A 19084-nucleotide genomic window follows, 5' to 3' on the forward strand; every position below is an offset into this window, starting at 1 on the left:
AACCTGCCAACCTCTGATGTGCTTATTGACTGGTTTCTGCCAGCCTGCCACCGAGATGCTGTTCTGGGCCACTAGGGTAAGTGCCTGTGCTCCCAGAACAAAAGCCTGTCAGGGATGAGAGTGTTACACCCCCTCCCACAGCATGACCTGCAGATTAGCCTTCCTAAGGCGGTAAGCCTCAAAGGGAAATGCGATTCTGACTCCCCCTCACAAAAGAGGAAGCGTCTCCCCACCCCCTTGTCCAGAGCCCACTTGGTATCTGGACAGGAGATTAATTTAGCTAGTCAAGGTAGGCGTGCCACCTCCAGGCTGGTACCACCCCTAAGGTGGGCTAAACCGAGGTGAACACAATTTTTCAGAGGTGGCGATCTTTGAGATGGGATACCAAGGAATTCTGGGACTGGGTTATGCCCACTTCCCACAGGAAGGGGTTATATAGGGATTGTAGTGATACCAAGGGGTTGTAGCCCATTTTCTACTATCCTACACACCTTTAAGGCCCCCAAATTCAGTATGTAGAGGACCCAGAGAAGCAGACTTAAAAAAGGAGGACACTCCAGAGGCACAAAAGGTAAGAACTGAAGATCCGTGACGGAGTCGGCGCCAACCCTGCCAGTCTGCCCGTGGACTTTGACAGTTGCAACAAAGACCCCTTGTCCTCCAGCTGCTGAAACTTGCCATCCTTCACCCCAGCACAAGGAACTCCTTAGGAGCAGCAGAGCTGCTCCCCTGCATCCTTGCAGGTTTCCAAGAACTGCTGAAGAGGACTCTGGGCCGCCAAACTGCAGCCCTGACAGCACCACTGCACACAAGCCTCCCAGCCCATGTTTAAGTGCGCCACTGGCGCCAACCTGGTTCCCAGCCTCTCTTGAGACAGTCAGTGGTGGGTTTCCCAACTGCAACTTTCATATTGACGCCTGCAGCCTCTTTCTGCAAGCTCCTCCTCAACTGTGGCTGCCCCTGTTGATGGCAATCCCAACAGTCCACTGTACCTCTGCACCCAGATGATCATTGAGGTTTTCATTCAATCTATCTGCCGAGCTCACACATCACTCGTCCGCAGAGGCTCCCCTTCACCTAAGCCATCCTAGATGGGGTAAGCTTTCTAGCCTTTCCTCCAGATTGACGAGTCCAGGACATGCGGGCTATGATCCCAATGTTTCAGTCTGTGTCCTGGGTCTCAGTGAGGATGGCTGTAATGTTTCTTGGCCTACTAGCATCCTGCTTTGAGGTGATGCCAGATGGCACATGCAAGTCTTACAGTAGAGCCTGAAGTCTCAGTGGACCCAGCACCAGGGAAAGCTGTAGGGTTCTATCCAGGTGTTAGAGAAGACTGCAAATGAACTGTAGTATTGGCTGCTCAACAGCAATTGGACCTGCAGCAGACCCTTTCCTTACCCCAAGCAGAGTTGGCGGTGGTGGCAGATGGATCACTACTGGTTTGGGAAGGCCATCTGGGAAATCAGAGGATTCTTGTCTCCAGCTGAGGCCCAGCTCCAAGTTAATTTGCCTTAGTTGCAGGCGAGTTTCTTGGTGTGAAGGCCTTTCTACCCACCATCAAGGGGAGGCTGGTGCAGGTTCTCACAAATGACACCACCTCCATGTGGGACTGCAACAAGCAGGCAGAGGAGGGTCCTGTGCCAGGAGTTTCTATGTCTCTCGAACAGACTAAATTGTTAGTTAACAGAATTTATCTGGTGGCACATGACCTGGCAGGATCTTTAAACATCATGGTGGACAAGCTCAGCCAACGACACCTAGCAGACCATGAATGGCAATTACACCTGGAGGTGATGGAGTGTCTTCCAACAATAAGGAGAACTGTGGCTCCATCTTTTTGCTACTCCCTGAGAATGTGCAATGCCTACATTTTGTGCACTGGCGTTCCCAACAAGCTCTCCCTTAAAGATGCATTCGGCCGGGAGTGGGGCATGCGTCTCTTGTACTCCTTTCTTCTACTACCTGTCCTGTCCCAAATCCTAAAGAAGGTCTGGAATAACTGGCCCCAAGTCATCGTGATGGCTCGAAATTTGGTCACAAGAGTGTGGTATTTGGATTATCCTGGCTTCAGCATCTGTCCTCAAATCAGGTTGCTGCTAAAGTAGGGTCCTCTGTCACAGCAGGGGGAGGGTGTTGCATCAGAGGATGTGCAACGTGCTCCCCAGTGCCTGGACAGCGAATGGTAAAATGAATCTCCTTTGCCCTCCTCCTTTCAGCTTTTTTTTATGTGTGTTGGACCAGCCATCCTTTTACAAATCACTACTTGTGATGTGTTTTGTAAAAGAATTGAAACATATGTTTCCACCAAAGCCCTTTGTTATTCCATAGTGGAACTAGAACTTGGTCCTCACTTCAACCCTTTCTAGCCATTTCACAGTTGTTCACGCCACCTCCTCACTGTCAAAACAGTCTTTGTGGTTGCAATAACATCAGCACTCCATGTGAGTGAGTTTCAGGTCCTCTTGGTCCATCCTCCTTATACCACTTTTTTTCTGGACAATCAGGTGTTACTGACTCAACCAGCATGCCTTCCAAATATGGTGGTGCCTTTTCACGTCTGACAAACCATCACTCTTCCTGCCTTCTTTGCGCTGCCTCCTCCATCGAAAGGGGGAGAGAGATTCCATCACGTGGACCCCGAGCACTGAGCTTATACATCGATTGTACCAAGGAACATCGGGTAGATAATCAACTCTTTTGGGGTTTTCTGGTTGAAAGAAGGGCTAGGCGGTGCACAAATGGACCTTATACTCGTGGCTATTTCTCTATATTAAGTCTGCTATACATTGGCTAAGAAGCACCATCCAAACGTCTTGGGGGCTTATTCCACCAGAGTTAATGCTGCTTGGCACATGAACTACCTGTCCTCGAAATCTGTTGGGGTGCTGCATTGGCATCAGTCCAAACCTTCATGAAGCACCACTGCCTTGACTGCTAGGTCCGATGAAAGGGCATTTCACCCATTACATGTTGTAGGACTTTTTGATCTGAGGTAGTCCAGAGACCAACCACCTTGTGCAAAACAGCTTTACTATCTATGTATAATGTGAGGAATCTGTGGTTAGAAGTAGCCATCAGTAGAATATGCTTCTTATGTTTGGTAACACTCTTTCTGGTGGATAGTCTAACCCCGCTTTCTCCCCCCCCCCCAATCACAGCCCTATTCGGTGGAATGGTCTCTTTTCATCTCAAAGGGTCCTAATTTTAGAAATATGCACATTGCTTCTTCTAATTTGCTGAAAGGTTCAGAGTCTGAGAGCACGGACAGGCTTATGAAAAGAAACTGATGTCAACAGTCATGGGAGGTGCTTATATGTGGATCATTGCGTCACTTGTAGAGCAGCGTACTATGATGCATCTTCCTGGCCCAAAGGAGCACTGCATTTTGAGTTTATTGGATCAAGTCTGGTGCTTGGTAATATGCAAAAGGTGAGGTATCTGCTGTGAAATCGAGTATCCACCAGAAAGAGCTTTGCTGAATGTAAGTTACTTTTTCATTTTTATTGTTACATTTTTTTTCCAAGAAGGTCAGCTTTAGAAACGTCTGAAAAATACAAAAGGGATCATAAGCCTTAATTTTTTGAGAGAAAAGAGCAGGAGATTATTGTGACTGTATCAGAGTAAGGCGGTATTGGGATTCCTGAGAGATGGATGAAATGTTCAAATGAAGGGCCTAGGGTCTCTTGTAGTCGAACATGTGTGCAGTCTTCATTCATTCTTTAATAGCTACATCTGATGTTAAGTTAATGAATCTTTCTGACCTGGCCTACATCCTTTCTCTGCAGACAACAAGGCTTTCTTCGTAATTTCCATGTCGGATAACAGCTCCCAGATTTATGAACTAGTGGCACAAACTGTTTCTGAAAAGAATGTGTAAGTGATCCCCAGTACTTTGAGATTCTTAAGATTTCTTTGAAATGGAACGAGTATCAATTTGTAACCGGACTGCATAAGAATTTTACAACTGCTTTCAGAAACAATGGTATTAAAGTTTGTGCTAGATGTCTGTTTAATTGGAGCGTTTGCAAATCAGTGAAAACAAAATACATAGATTTTCTTCTACTGACATGTTATTGTGCATTCTGTTTCCAAAGCTCAGAGATTGACACTGGCAATCATACAGTCTTTGGTGTGTTCATAATTAACTAAGATGTCCATAAATTAAACTTAAGCGAGATCTAATGTGTTATTTTTTATTTATGATTGATTGTGGTAGTAGCAAACAAGAATAGTCAAAGATTTTCTCCCTGTGTTTCGATGTTGACATGTCTCTAAAAATGCTGTGCTACCTGGAAAATAAAGTGGATGGGGAGCAGCTGAAATCTGCTTCCTCCATGCCACACTAAGGCCCTCATTATAACAATGGTGGTATTGACCGCCTACCGCCAAGATGACGGCTGCCAACATACCGTCACCATGGCTACCGACTGTCTATGCCATTATGACCGTAGCCGAAATTCCACCAGAAGGCTGGCGTAATTCCGTTGACGGTCGTGGCGGCGGACGGCAGTAAGGTGGCAATCCTGCCAGCAGCAGCGCCACGCCAGCAAAACATTGCCTACCGTATCATGGAACATGATACGGCCTGGTTGTGTTTTGCTGGCGGACGCTGCTGCTGGCAGCAGTGCCGCGTCCAGTCTCCTGCCGGAGCACCCCCTGCAAGCTTGGGTTCTCCGAAAGGAGAGGGGGTTGTTGTGTGTGGGTGTGTGGGACTGTGAGTGAGTGCATGCGGGTGTAATGCGTGTGTGCATGAGTGGGTGTGTGTGTATGTGCATGTTGTGTTGTGTGATTGCGTGTGTGCCTGAGTGTATGTATGTATGCATGCATGGGTGAATGTGTGTATTGGTGTGTATGTATGTGCATGTATGTGTATCTGAAGAATGGGGTCGGGAGAGGGAGGGGGGTGAGTAGGAGAGGTCTCGGAGGAGGGGGCGGGAGAGACCCCTATCAGTGCCAGGGAAGGAATTCCCTGGCACTGATAGTGCCTACCGCCATGGTTTTCGTGGGTGTATTGAAGCCACGAAAACCATGGCGGTAGGCGGGGTTATAATCCTGAGGGTGGGATTGTGACGGCCGCCTGGCTGGAGACCAAAGTCTCCAGCCCGGTGGCTGTTACCGCCCTGGCGGACGGACTGGTACATTGGCGGTTTGGCTTGAGGCAAACCACCAATGTCATATTTTGGGGAAGAGTACCGCCAGCCTGTTGGCAGTACTCTTCTCCAAAATACCGCCGTCCCCCGAGTCGTAATGAGGGCCTTAGTCTTTCAAAGCACTCTGGACCAGCTACAATTGGTGGAAACGAGCCCACTCATCTGCCACAGTGACAAAGTGGATCCGAAGTGGAGAGGTGCATTGGTTCAATCCTGTAGGAAACCAGGAGTTTTGCAGGTTGTCCCCCCATTTTTTTTGCCCTCAACTACTTGATGCTGTTTTTCGACTGACAGTTCACTAAAGCCTGCTAACCAGGCTCCAGTGCCAGTGTTCTTCTCCCCAGAAAAAATGAATACTCACTTGTAAAACAATTGGCACACATTTTAGCACTTGTACAAAGTCCCTAGTACATGGTACCTCTGGTACCTAGGGCATCAGTACTAAAGAGGGCCTTGGTCTCCTTTTGCACCTGGTCACCCCCACTTTTAGCATGCTATTTGATGCACTTTTGACTGAAGGTGCACTGGGGTTATTGCTAACCAGGGCTCCCGTGCCAGATGTCTTTCCCTAAAACTGTACCATTTTCCCTAATTGGCAATATCTTTGGCACCCCTAAGTCCTTACTAAATGGTACACCAGGTACCTAGGGCATGGGTACTAAAGAAGGTCCCCAAGGGCTGCAGCATGTATTGTGCCACCCTCAGGGACCCCTCTCCTAGCTCATGCAAACTGCCATTGCAGGCTGCGTGGCTTGGTGCAGCTAAAAGTGAAAAGACAACATGTCACACTGACTGTGTGCCATGCCCACTAACACAATATATGTAAGTCACCCCATGGATTTATTAATGCATGTACCCAGAGGGCACCTTAGAGGTGCCACCTGAAAAGCGTACTAACTACTGGTGTGCTGCCTAACTTGTCTAAACCAGCCTGCCGCCAACAAACATGTTTCTGACCCTCAAGGGAGAGAGCTTCTGCTCTCGGACGGTCAGGGACAAAGCCTGCTCTGGCAGGGGTGTTATCTCACCCCTCCCAACAGGATGACCTTCAAATCTGCATTTCAAGGCAAGGGGCTTCAAAGAGCCCACCGCCCTTGGTATGCAGATCTGGGTTCCCTCAGGAGATGTTGACTTCCCCTGACCCAGGGCCCACTTGGCACCCTAACAGGTGGAAATATCAATAGTCAGAAGAGGCTTATCCACCCTCAGGTCAGTTCCACCCCAAAGGTGAATTGCCTGACGTGGACATGAAATGTAAAAGTCTGCCTTCATAGTGATGGCAGAACTAGGAACTCATGGACATGGTTATTACCACTTCTCAGAGTAAGTGGTCATATAGGGGGGTGTAGTGACCCCAGGAGTAAGTAGTTTATTGGCTACTTCCCTACACTCCCCACAACTCCCATAAATTCAGTATTTTGGAGAACCCCTGGCACCAGTTGATCAGATAATGCCGACCTGAAAGAAGATGATGGGCCCTGAAGTTGCAAAAGCAAGAAAAGAAGACCAGCAGCTGACTTGGCCCCAACCCTACCTGTCTGCCTGCTGTCCTTGACCACTCTTGAGCTCTCCAAGGACAACTTGTCATGCAACTGCCTGTTCCTGCAAAAGCCTGTCAGTCTTCAAACAAAACCCAGGAACCCCAGTGGAGTAGCAGAGCTGCTCCTCTACACCATGCAGGCACCCCAGAAGAAATGTGAGGGCTCCAGGCTGCCAGAACCCAACACCGGTAAGTACCACAGCACCCGTGTCCCCTAGCCCGAGTTGAAGTGGGCCAACAATGTCAGTGTGGTCCCCCAACTCCCCAGAGACAAAGCCCACCTTGGGTTTGCCAATTGTGAACTTCCCTACACCACCTGCAGCCTCTTGGTGCTGCCCCCCTCTTCCGGGAGTGACCCAGTGCTAGTGGCTCCTAAGGACACCTCTGCACCTGGCCGCCCTGAGGTCAGGAGGACCAGAGGTGTGCCTGAGCATCGTGAGACGTGAGCCCCCTTGTTGATTGATCTAGACTGGTCCCCCAGTCCCAGCTTGCAGCACCTTTATAACCGGACCGTTCCCCCATATGATAACTTTAGGACACCTGATGCTGAAAAGCACCTCTGCACTCGGACGCCCCAGTGCCTCCAGAAGTGACCAGTTGGTGCTCCCTTGGACCTTACCCTATACTTACATTAACTCCAGAAGAACAGTCCTGTAAGTTGCTCTATGTGTCCAAATACAGTATATGTCCAGGTTAACATTAGGGCACCTGACACTGAAAGGCACCTCTGCACCCGGGCAACCCAGTGCCTGTTGGTGCTGCCTTGGACCCTGCCCCATACTCTCCTTAAGTCCAGAAGATTGGTCCTGTAAGTCGCTGTAAAGTACTTGTATGCAGTATATGCCTTTTCTCCATAGGATAACATCACTGCTTCAAATATCGCTGAAAATGTTGATTTTTCAAACCTTTAAGAATTCATAACTCAAATATACTTACCTGATCATGATGATCTTGGTGCCTCAAATTATATAAAGAAAAGTATTATTTTTTTAATAAATTGGCGTTGGTCTCCTTATTGAGTTGTGTGTATCATTTATTGGCTGTCTGCATGCAGCAAATGTCTAACTCTCCTCTCTGATAAGCCTAAGGCTGTTCGACCACCTTACCCTCTAAGAAAGCACCTTGGGATTGCTACGGCAAGCCCCTGTCCACTTATAAGGGAACCCCTAGACTCTTCACACAGTATACTGTTGCATCTGTTTTCATTATCCTAATGAGACTACTGGATTCTGGCAGCAGAATCACCTGTACTGCGGAGGACTGATTCTGATTCTGCACCATGTGACGCCTCCCGGCCTAATCTGGGTTTTTTCTAGCTAACTAGCAGTGCCTCTATCTACCCAAGAGCAGGGATGATTGGGGAAACTGGGCGCATGACATAGATGACTCCTCAGGGGAATCGTGGTCACTCAGATCTCACCTGTTTCTCTCAGTCACATTAGTCACATTAGTCACACATATGCAAGGACAATCGGAGGCAGAGCATAGTTCAATAAGGTTTTATTGAAGTAACTGCAACTTACATAATAAAGCATGTATTGCAATAAGTAGGACGATGAAGCACAATAAGAATAAAATTGTGACGAGGAGAGTGCTCCTAGATGGTGCTCCTTGGCCCTGTGTGGAGGGGAATGTGTGCCAGTGTGAGGAGGTGGCAACTGCAGGCTAGGAACGTGGCCGGGGACCTATCTCGGTTCGGCTCCCAGGAGGTGACCTGGAATGCCTGGGCCCCTGCGAGGTGAAGACAAGGGGTCCTTGCCCAGGATGCACAGAAGTGGCACTCAGAAGCTGGAGGGGGTTGCCCATCAGGTCTGCTGCAGGGGGGACCTAGTGGCCCTGTACTTCACTTTGATGGTGCAGCTCGAGCAGGAGTCGTCACCCTGATATACTGGTGGTAGTGTGGGCCAGAAGCAGGCCTTCTAGGTGGCATAACTGGACTGGGCTGGCATCAAGAAAAGTGAGAGGGCGGCCGGGGCCATGGCTAAAGGCTGCACCCCAAAGCAGTCACAAGCAGTTAGCCTGGACAAATACACATTACGAATGGAGGCTCCACGTGGTCAGACGCTAGGTACGAAGGCAGGATCTCGCAGGGACGACCCTCTGGCTAATGGAGAGCCCTCTTGAAGAATGATCGCCGCAGCCGTACAGGAGCTCAGAGTCTGTATTTCACCCCTAGAGCCTAAGTTAGATGCAATCTACACTGACGTCAGCCTCCCAAGGACGGATCTTGGCATGATGTCGGAAAAAGTAGCCATAGCCGAAACGCACATAGAGGGGATGATGTCAACCACTAAGCGCCTTGGAGGAGCAGGTTCGTTCCTTCACCAAAAAAAGTTCAGAAATGGAGGCCAAACTTGAGGACCAGGAAGGGAGGTCCAGGAGAAACAATGTGCGAGTGGTGGGGGTGCCGGAGAGCATGGAGTGCCCTAGCACAGATCTATTTGTGGAGGACCTGGTTTTGAACAAACTTAAACCGAAACAACTGTTGAACAACTTCTCGGTGGAAAGGGCACACTGCCTGCCGGGCCCTCCCCCAAAGACGGGGGCACCGCTGCGCACAATAGTTGGAAGAATCCTGAACTTTAGGGACAGGGACCCATTCTGCAGGCGGCCAGATTCTATGGTGACTTAAAACTGGACAAAGCGGTCATTCCCTTCTTCCCAGACTTCACCCTCCATGTGCAGCTGCAACGGAAGTACTTTGAGGAAGTAAAAAAAACGCTGAGTGCCCAGGAGCTGAAATAAATTATGTTGTTCCCAATTAGGCTCCGAGTAGTGGCGGATGGCAAGACCTGGCACTTTGGGTCCCCAGAGGAGGGCTGAGACTGCCTGGATGGCTGGAGAGCAACCGGTAGGAAATGGGGAGACAGTTGGAAATTCCATCACAAAGGAGTGGAATGAGCCAAGCAGAACACACCAAGCAGATATCGTGGGAAGTGCCTCTCCCAGGTGGACGCTTAACAGGAGCTAGGACCCAACACCAGAAGTATATGGCCTTTGGAGGACCCCTACTCCTTGAGAATCTCTCCACTGAGGGTGGCAAACGGGGTGGGGACCCGGATAACGCACAGTTGCATAGCGACCAAGGGCAAGACAACTCAGCCACGTACGGGGGTCAGGGGGTGAATTGGACATTTATACAAAAGGCATCCCTTTATTACCTTCACACAGGCAACAGCACACCCCCACTGATAAATTGTTTGCTTTGGGCGACAGGCATGGAACCCACAATGCAGGGTTGCAGGGGGTTGAGGGAACACATTTTACTGATTTTGTTCTTGATGACTGTTTTGTGTTTTGAGCCTAGTTCTTGGGCATATAGAGCTCGCAAAGTGCTGTTAGGAGAGAGGATGATCCTGGAAAGGGAAAGGGGTGAAATGCCACTTAGGGAGGATATCCGGCCTCAGCACTGCAATAGTACCAGAATATTGCAGGTACAGTACAGAATTTTGCCATATGTTCCTGGAATGTTTGTGGTCTTGGCAGCAGGATTAAGCATACTCTGGTCTTGAAATATATAAGGCGCCATGCACCAGATATTATCCTGCTACAGAATACACATCTCCAAGGGAATTATTACAAGGAACTCAACAGATTTGGCTACACACTTACGGCACATGCTGGATATTCCGCTGATTCCAGGGATTAGGGATACTTATTAAAAAATTGGTAGCCCTCATCCTGCATCGGATATGTCACGATATGGTATGTGACGCTCTCTGGAACCTGGGAGGGGACCACTCTGAACATTTTCTCTCTGTATCTTCCCCCTCGCCCACAGGAGGCGACTCTCCCTTAGGTCGGGGATTTAATATCGGGACTACCTCTGGGGACCCTGATTTTAGGGGGTGACCTAAACTTAACTATGGAAGCAGAGGTGGACAAATCCGGGGAATCTGACATCAGAAGGGGAGAAGGTCCGCTTCTCCACTTTGTGAGGGCATTGGGTATGATTGACCTGTGGAGGGACACCAATCCCCAGACGAGACAGTACACGCATTTTCTCCTTTTGGACCTTCGGGGGAGTCCTGAGACTGGAGACTAAGGGTTGGGATAAGCTTTCACTGTGGCCGTAAAAGCGCCATACAGGTTATGATGGCGTGCTACGTGGCATTATGCAACATGTTTTGGATCATAGAATATGTATCCCCTATGTTCTATTGTATACAGCAGTGTGAACCCTGAACTTTGCATCATAATAAAAATATATTAAAAAAGATAACTGCACTTGTGACTGCCTGTTTAGTGTTAAAATATTGCAATATTTGGTGCTTGGAGGAGTTATGACATCTTTGGTTTCCTGTGGCACTGCACCTGCTGCACCATTCAAATCACGAACCTATTGTATGCAAGGAAACTGCACTTGTCTGTTTAGTAGTAAAATATACAGTATTTGGTGTTTAGAGGAGTTCCTAGAGCTTTTGGTCCCGGTGTCACTGCACCTGCTGCTCCAATAAAATCATGATCATAGTGCCCGCAAGGTAACTGCACTTTTGACTGCCTATTTAGTACTAAAATATAGCAATATTTGGTGTTTAGATGAGTTCTGACAACCTTTGGCCCTGGTGCCACTGCACCTGCTTCACCATTCAAATCATGACCCTAGTGCAAAGTGTTTAGTGGGATGGCTAGAGCTTTTGTTCCCAGTGCCACTGCACTTGCTGTACCATTCAAATCATGACTCTAGTGCCTGCAAGATAACCACACATTTCTGTAAAAATGAGTGGTAATTTAAGAAACACACTCATAATTTTTATATTTACAACTGTTATTCATCAGAAATGTAATTATTAAGTAATGGGAAACGCAACATAATGAGCCCACACTTGATGCTTGTTTTACATCTGCACTCGATAGTCCGTTGCAAGATGGCAGACATGTTTGCACACATTTCAATTTGACTTGTGTTCAGTTAATCTTTTCATGGACAAACACTAGCAAGTAACCAATCAACAAAAAACGGAAGGTGTACTTAGGCTACGGTCCAGGTGATGGTAAGAACATAGCAGGAAGTGACCTGCTATAGCCAATAAAAAGCAAGTAAATTCAAGCAAAGTTGGATCCATGGTTGAATGAACAAATGGGAACTTCGGGTAAGTAAGTGGCAAAATAGGGGCAGGTTCTAAGTCCCTTTGATTATTTTATTTTTTTTGTGTAACAAAAGACTTTGCAAGCAAAGTGCGAGTGCTCTGCAGGTCAAACCTAAAAACTGAAATTCGAAAAAGGTTTGGCGTCATGACTGCAAGGCTCTTGGACCCCGAACTGGAGGCCCTACCCATCCCCACAAAAATAATGCTTCTAGTGCACCTAGAGTAAATGAAAAAGAATGTCCCCAGATGGGATTCCGGGTTGGTCCTGACCATGTCAGTTAACCCACCCAGGCAATTCTAGCTCCAGAGGATGGTGTGGATGTAGCTGCCATGGCTGTCTGACCCAGTAATCTGGAGAAATGCAGACAACAGCCACATATCAATGGGATTAGAGTTGAAGCCTTAAGAGACATTGGTGACAGTGTCACCATGGTACCTGAGCAACTGGTGTCCTGATATCAATACTTGACTTTTGAGATTTATACAGTCCTCAATGCTGATAACTAAGCTAAGGGTACTTTCCATGGTGATGGTATCCTTAAAATGAGAGGGGTTACTGGCCAAACGATGGTGGTGGTATCTCCTGCATTTCCGGTACAATGCCTACTAGGCAATGATCTGGAGTCCTTAGCTTGAGCTGCGCTCGAAACAAAGAGCCATGCAGCTATACTGGGTATACCTGAATGTGTGTGTGTGAAAACAAGAGCACAGGGCAAGGCCCAGGTGAAAAGAAAAGAGCAAGAAGTCTGGGGAAACCAGCTTCTAAACAGATACCAAATCAGGTCCCCTCTCCTCGGGGAGAAGACCTGTCAGCCCCTGAAGGAACTGAGCCTCAAAAGGCAGAGCTCTTGGGACCAGATTTACCCTACAGGAAAGAGCTGTGCCAGGGGCAGAAGTCCTGTCCCACTCTTGAAGGCCTGGGACAGCAATCTGCTGATCAGCAAAAACTGAGATGTCAGAGACTCCCACATGTCCTAGTTTGAGAAGGCACTCCTTTTCACCGAGACCAGAGACCCCAAACCCTGTGCCACTAGGAGAGTGGTAGAGCCTTAGCAGTTTAGAGGATCTCTCCTCACATTCACCCATGATATCCCCTAGCTGGGCCTCTTGGCCAGGCTAAAACTTGGAGTGGGTTGGTGAACCACTTCTACTGGCCATGAATGTCCCAGAAGGTGGAGTTTTTTTTTTTTTTTTTAACTGCTGTGCCACCTGTCAAACAAGTGGTAAGAAAGATGGCCACCCAAAGGCCCCCTTAATTTCACTACCAGTGGTTGGGGGTCCCCTTTGAGAGGGTAGGGATTGACCTAGTTGGTCCCCTAGACCCTCCAACAGCCTCAGGAAACTGATTTATGTTGTTTTTAATGGATCATGCAACTGTGTATCCTGAGGCAATTCCCTGCAGTAGCTAGGGCCATCATGGGTACCTTTACCAGAGTGGGCTTTCCAAATGAGGTGGTGTCGGAGAGAGGTACAACCTGCATGTCTGGCTACCTGAAACAATGTGGGCAGAATGTGGTGTGACCTGCAAGTTCACTAACCCATACCACCCACAAACCAGTGGCTGTGTTAAAAGATTCAACAATATATTGAAAGGAATGTTTGGTGGATTCCCTAGAAAACTCAGAAGGAGATTGGATGTCTTACTTCCATGCCTGCTTTTTGCTTACAGGACACAGAAGCGAGTAGGTTTTTCCCCCTTTGAACTTCTGTTTGGACATCCTGTGTGGGGACCACTTTGTCTTGTGAAGGAGGGATAGGAAAGACCTCTCAGAGAACCTGAACAGGATATTGTGGACTATGTGCTTGGGCTTCGCTCTCGAAAAGTACATGGAAAAAGCATTGAAAAACCTTAAGGCCAGCCCAGCGCTCCAGAAGCACTGTTATGACCAAAAGGCTGCATTGGTGGAGTTCCAACCAGGACAGAAGGTGTGGGTTTTGGAGCCTGTGGCACCTAGGGCCCTCCAGGACAAATGAAGTGGACCCTACCCTATCCTAGAAATAAAAGGAGAAGTCACCTACCTGGTAGACTTTGACTCTTGCAGGATCCCCAAAGGGTTATCCATGTCAATCACCTTAAACGCTATCATGACAGAGCTGATATGGCCGTGCTCATGGTCACTGATGAGGGACAGGAAGCTAAGAGTGAACCACTCACTGATCTGATCTCTCTAGCAACCCCAAATTTGGCTCAGTTGAACAAGTGATCTTGTCAAACACTCTAACTGACCGACAGCAGACTGACTGCAGGCAAGTCTTAAATCAGTATGCGGAGATCTTCTTTTTGACCCCAGGTCAGACTACCTGGTGTACCCATGATGTGCACACTGGGGCAGCTTACGTATCAAAAATAAAATCTATAGACAATATGAACATGTCAAATAGAGCATCAAAGCTGAAGTAAGCAAGGTGGTGGAATTGGGAGTCATTGAGCACTCTGAGTCTCCCTGGGCTCACCCAGTTGTCTTGGTCCCAGAGCCTCATTCCCAGGGTGTACAGGGAAAAAAAAGGTTTTGTGTGGACTATAGGGGTCTCAGTGCTGTAACCAAATCAGATGCTCACCCAATTCGTAGGGCTGATGAACAAATTGACAGGTTAGGAACAGACAAATATCTCAGTACTTGTGATCTCACATCAGGGTACTGGCAGATAGGCCTGACCTGGAGAAAAAGATAAATACCCATTCTCAACCCCTGATGGGCATTACAGTCTACTGTTATGCCTTTTGGATTAAAGAATCCCCCTGCCACCTTCCAGAGGTGGTGAGCAAGATCCTGGCCGGATTGGAACACTTTAGTTCTGCATATTTTTATGATATTGCTTGCTGTCTTGGCAGAATCACCTGATTCACCTGGAGAAAGTCTCAGGTTCTGAAAAGTGCAGGCCTCACTATCAAGGCAAGCAGGTGCCAGATAGGGCACAGCACAGTTGTATACTTGGGACACCTTGTAGGTGGAGGCCAGAGTCAACCACTAAAACCCAAGATCCAGACCATTCTGGACTGGGACGCTCCAACCACCCAGACTCAAGCCAGGGCATGCCTTAGTAATACAGGAAGTTTGTGAAGGGCTTTGGCACCATTGTGGCACCCCTCAAAAAACATACCTCAAAGAAAGTGAGCTGGACAGTGAGCTGTCAAAAGGCATTTGACATCCTAAAGAAAGCAATGTGCTCAGCACCTGATCTAAAAGCTCCAGATTTCACCAAGGAGTCCATAATGCAGACAGATGCCTCCGAACATGGGATAGGAGCAGTCCTCTCCCAAATTAATGATGATGGCCATGAGCAACCTGTTGTTTTCATTTGCAGGAGGATAGTCACCAGAGATCAGCGTTCGTGTGCCCTTGAGAGGGAAGCCTTTTCTATGGTTTGGTCCCTGAAGACGTTAAGGCCATACTTGTTTGGCTGTCACTTCCATGTTCTGCTCTCACTTCCTTGACAAACTGACCACAGGTTTCTCAGATGGGTTGTGAAACCCCATAATTGTTGAGGTGGTCTATCTCCCTACAGAGAATGGACTTTAGAGTGAAACAGAGACCTGGGACTGACAATGCCAGTGCATATGGCCTTTCCAGGTTCTTCCGCCTAGAATATGAAGACTGTATTGGGAAAGGTTAATTTCAACATCCTTTGTTTGGGAGGGGGTCATGTATGGAAAAAGTGCCTCTCTTTTACATGGTTACCCCCACTTGTTGCCTGGTATCTGATGGGATTTTGACTGAAAGTCCACTGGGCCCCTGCTAAGCTGGTCCCCAGTCCCAGATCTCTTTCCTTAAACTGTACAATTTTTCACCCAAGTGGCAAATCCTTTAGCACCCTCTGTAAGTCGCTAGTATATGGTACCTAGGACCTGAGGTGCTAAAGAGTGTCCCTAATCACAGCAGCACATATGATGCCACCCTAAGGGACCCCTCACCAAGCACATGACAAGCTGCCTTTGCAGGCTGTGTGTCTTGGTGCAGACAAACATGAAAACATGACAAGGCACACAGCTTGTGTGCCATGTCCCTTAGCACTACATGCAATGTATGTAAGTCACCCCTAAAGCAGGCCTTACAGCCCTAGGGCAAGATGCATTATATTACATGTGAGGACATATCTGCGAGAGCAAATATTCCCCTGCTATGTCTTTGTCAATTATCAGACATAGTACGTGGCCAGGGAAGCCATTTGAAATGCATGTGCTGAACACTGGCCAAAACAAGTTCCCCAGCTACATGATGGCTTCACTGAGGATAGGGATGTATGGTGGTATCAAGCATCTCGTATTGGTGAACCCTCACTGATTCCAGCGACGGATTTATTAATACATACACCCAGAGGGCACATTATAGGTGCTCCCTGAAAACCTACTAACGGCTGGTGAGCTCACTGACCAGTTCTAACCAGTATAACACCAACAGATGAGAATCTGAACCCCCCCCCCCTCGTCTCCCGGGAGAGAGCCTTTGCTCTTTGGATATCAGAAAAAAAGCCTGCTTATGCAGGGGTGTCACACACCCGTCCCCACAGGATGACCTGCATTCCAAGGCAGGAACTTCAAAGAAGCCCCCTCCTTTGGTATGCAGAATTGGCCTTCCTCAGAGGGTGATGCTGACCCTCCTACCCCATTGTCCATCTGGCACCTGGGGAGGCGGGAATTTTGCAATGCAGGAGGCATGTTACGTTCCCAGACTGGGCACAACCCAAGGGTGACCAGCCTAAAGTGGGACACAGCCTAGGAAATTCTGCCATCTTGCATGTGGTGTAATTTAGAACCTCTGAACAGGTTGATGCACCCTCTCCACAGGAAGTGGTCATCTAAGGGGTTTAGTGACCCAAAGGGTAAGTAGCCCATTGTCTACTCCCCTTTACTCCCCAAGTTGAGTATTTAGTGAACCCCCTGATACCAGATCCTCAGATCTTCGGGTGACACAAAAGCAGGAGTGGACAAGAAGCCTGCTGAACCTGAGGACCGATGTGCACGCCTGCTTGGCTCCAACCTTGCTAGCCGGCCTGTCTGCGACCCTGGAGGAGCAGCTGACCTGTCCTGCCGCTGCAGCCTCCAAGAAACACAGAGAGCTGCTAATCACCAAGAACTCCCTTGGAGCAGAGGAGCTGCTTCCCTGCATCTGCAGGCACCTAAAGAAAGAACAGTGAGGACCTTGACTGCCAAAAACCTCTGACACCAGACAGTACCATTGCACCTGAGAACCTAGCCTGAGCCGAAGTGGACCAACAGTGTCAGCGTGGTCCCCAGATTCTCCAGAAACGAAGCCCACCTTGAGTTCTGTCAGTGTGCACTTGGCAATGGCATCTGGAGCCTTTTTCTGCAGACCCCCTGCAACCGCACATGACCTGGAGACAAAGACACAATGCCTGAGGACACCTCTGTGACCGTCAACTCCGGACCCAGGAGAAGACGACCAAAGTTTCCCCATGTCTCGCAGCCTCATGAGACCTGAGCCCACTTTTTGGCATGGTCAGACTGGACCCCCAGTCCACGCATGCAGACTGTTTCTACAGGCCCCCCGGCAACAGGAGTAACTCCATCACCGGACCCATTGCCAGAAGACACCACTGCACCTGTGCCCCACAGCCCGAGGAGAAGTGGACCAACAGTGTCCCCATACGCCTGAGAACCTCAAGGGTCCAGGACCCCTGTGGATTCCCCTTGACTGATCTTCCAGTCCATCCGTGCAGCAACTTTGTAACTGGACCAATCTCCATTGATTTACACGGGGCACCTAATGCTGAACTGCACCCCTGCACCCGGCCACCCTTGTGCCGTCTGAGGTGACCTGTTGTTGTGGCCTTCAACCCTGCTTCATTCTCACTTTAGGTCCTGGAGAACAGTCCTGTAAGCCGCTGTAAAGTGACTGAATGCAGTAGATGATTTCCCCCCATAGGATAACTTTGCTCCTTTCGAGAATTGCATTGTCAACTTTTAAAAACTATTTAAAAATTCTTTCCTCAAACTACTCACCTAACTCCAGTGATCTTGGTATCAAAGTTTATATAAAAATGTTATTTTTATAAATTGGTGTCGGATTTCATTATTGAGTGTGTCACTTACTGTATGAGTGTGTGCCTTTCATGCTTAGCACTACCCTCTGTTATACCGCTCAACCACACTACACATAAAGAGAGCATTTAAGAAGTCATTAGTGCCTCTGTGATAAATCTGGGGAATGCTTGGACTCTCTGCACAGTTTACCTCCTTTTGGTCCACTGTACAGTATAAAGGGCCAGCTTCCTACACCCTCCCATCAGAGTGACCTGCAAATCTGCATTCCAAGGCCAGGGAGCTTCAACGAGCCCAGTCCCCTTGGTATGCAGATATGGCTTCCCTCAGAGGACCTGACAATCCCCCCAGGGGCCACATAACACCTGGACAGTTGGGAAAATTAGTACTCAAGAGGCTTGTCCACTCAGGTCAGTTCCACCCCTAAGGTGAGCTGCCTGATGTGGACACAAAATCTGAAAGTCTGTCATCTTGGTGATGGCAGAACTAGGAACTCTGGCACAAGGTTATGCCCAATTCCCACAGTAAGTGGTTATATTGGGGGGGGGTGTAATGACCCCAAGGGTATGAAGCTTGTTGCCTACTACCCTACACTCCCCTAAATTCAGTATGTAGGGGGCTTTGGCACCAGGAGATCAGATTGTGCCGACCTGAAAGAAGACAGACCCTGAAGAATCGCGAAGCAAGAACAGAAAACCAGCAGCTGACTTGGCCCCAGCCTCGCTGGCCTGCCTGCTGTCCTCGATAATTGCACCAAAGATGGCATGTTCCACAGCTGTTGTGCATAAAAAAGTCTGAGATGACTGCCAGCACTTTGAGAAGTAACCAGGATCTTCCGTGGAGTAGCAGAGCTGCTTCCATGGACCTTACAGGCACCAAAGAGTACTCATGAGGACTCTGGACTGCCAAAACCTGCAGGCCCCCTCCAACCACAAGTATCTCCTGCACCGGAACCTGATAAAAAAAATTAAAAAAAAGGACACCACTTCATCCGAGCCCCCCACAGCCTGAGAAGTGGGCCAACGGTGTCCCTACGAACTCGAGTATCTCAAGGGTCGAGCCCTCCTGTTGGCTGCTCCTGGACTGCCCACCCAGTCCCTGCTTGCAGCCTATTTCTGAACAGACCGATCGTCATTGAAGTGACTGGGACACCCGTCGCCAAAACACACCTCTGCACCTGGATGCCCCAGAGCTGACTGTTGGTGCTACTTTGGCCCTTGCCCAATACTTACCATAACTCCAGAAGAACAGTCCTGTAGCTCGTTGCTAAGTGCCCGAATGCAGTATGTTTTTTTCCCCATAG

The 19084-nt window shown here is 48.6% G+C and overlaps 1 protein-coding gene across 4 annotated transcripts in view; it reads left to right on the forward strand.

Moving 5' to 3' along the window:
* Positions 1-19084, forward strand: part of ARHGEF12 (Rho guanine nucleotide exchange factor 12) — a 794162-nt gene that overhangs the window by 500813 nt on the left and 274265 nt on the right. For all 4 annotated transcript variants that reach the window (XM_069224871.1, XM_069224872.1, XM_069224873.1 and 1 more), the window contains one exon: positions 3786-3873. In XM_069224871.1, coding sequence (XP_069080972.1) covers positions 3786-3873 — 88 coding nt within the window. The remainder of the gene's footprint in view (positions 1-3785; positions 3874-19084) is intronic.

Source organism: Pleurodeles waltl, chromosome 3_1 (assembly GCF_031143425.1).
Source record: "Pleurodeles waltl isolate 20211129_DDA chromosome 3_1, aPleWal1.hap1.20221129, whole genome shotgun sequence".
NCBI classification, from domain to species: Eukaryota; Metazoa; Chordata; class Amphibia; order Caudata; family Salamandridae; genus Pleurodeles; species Pleurodeles waltl.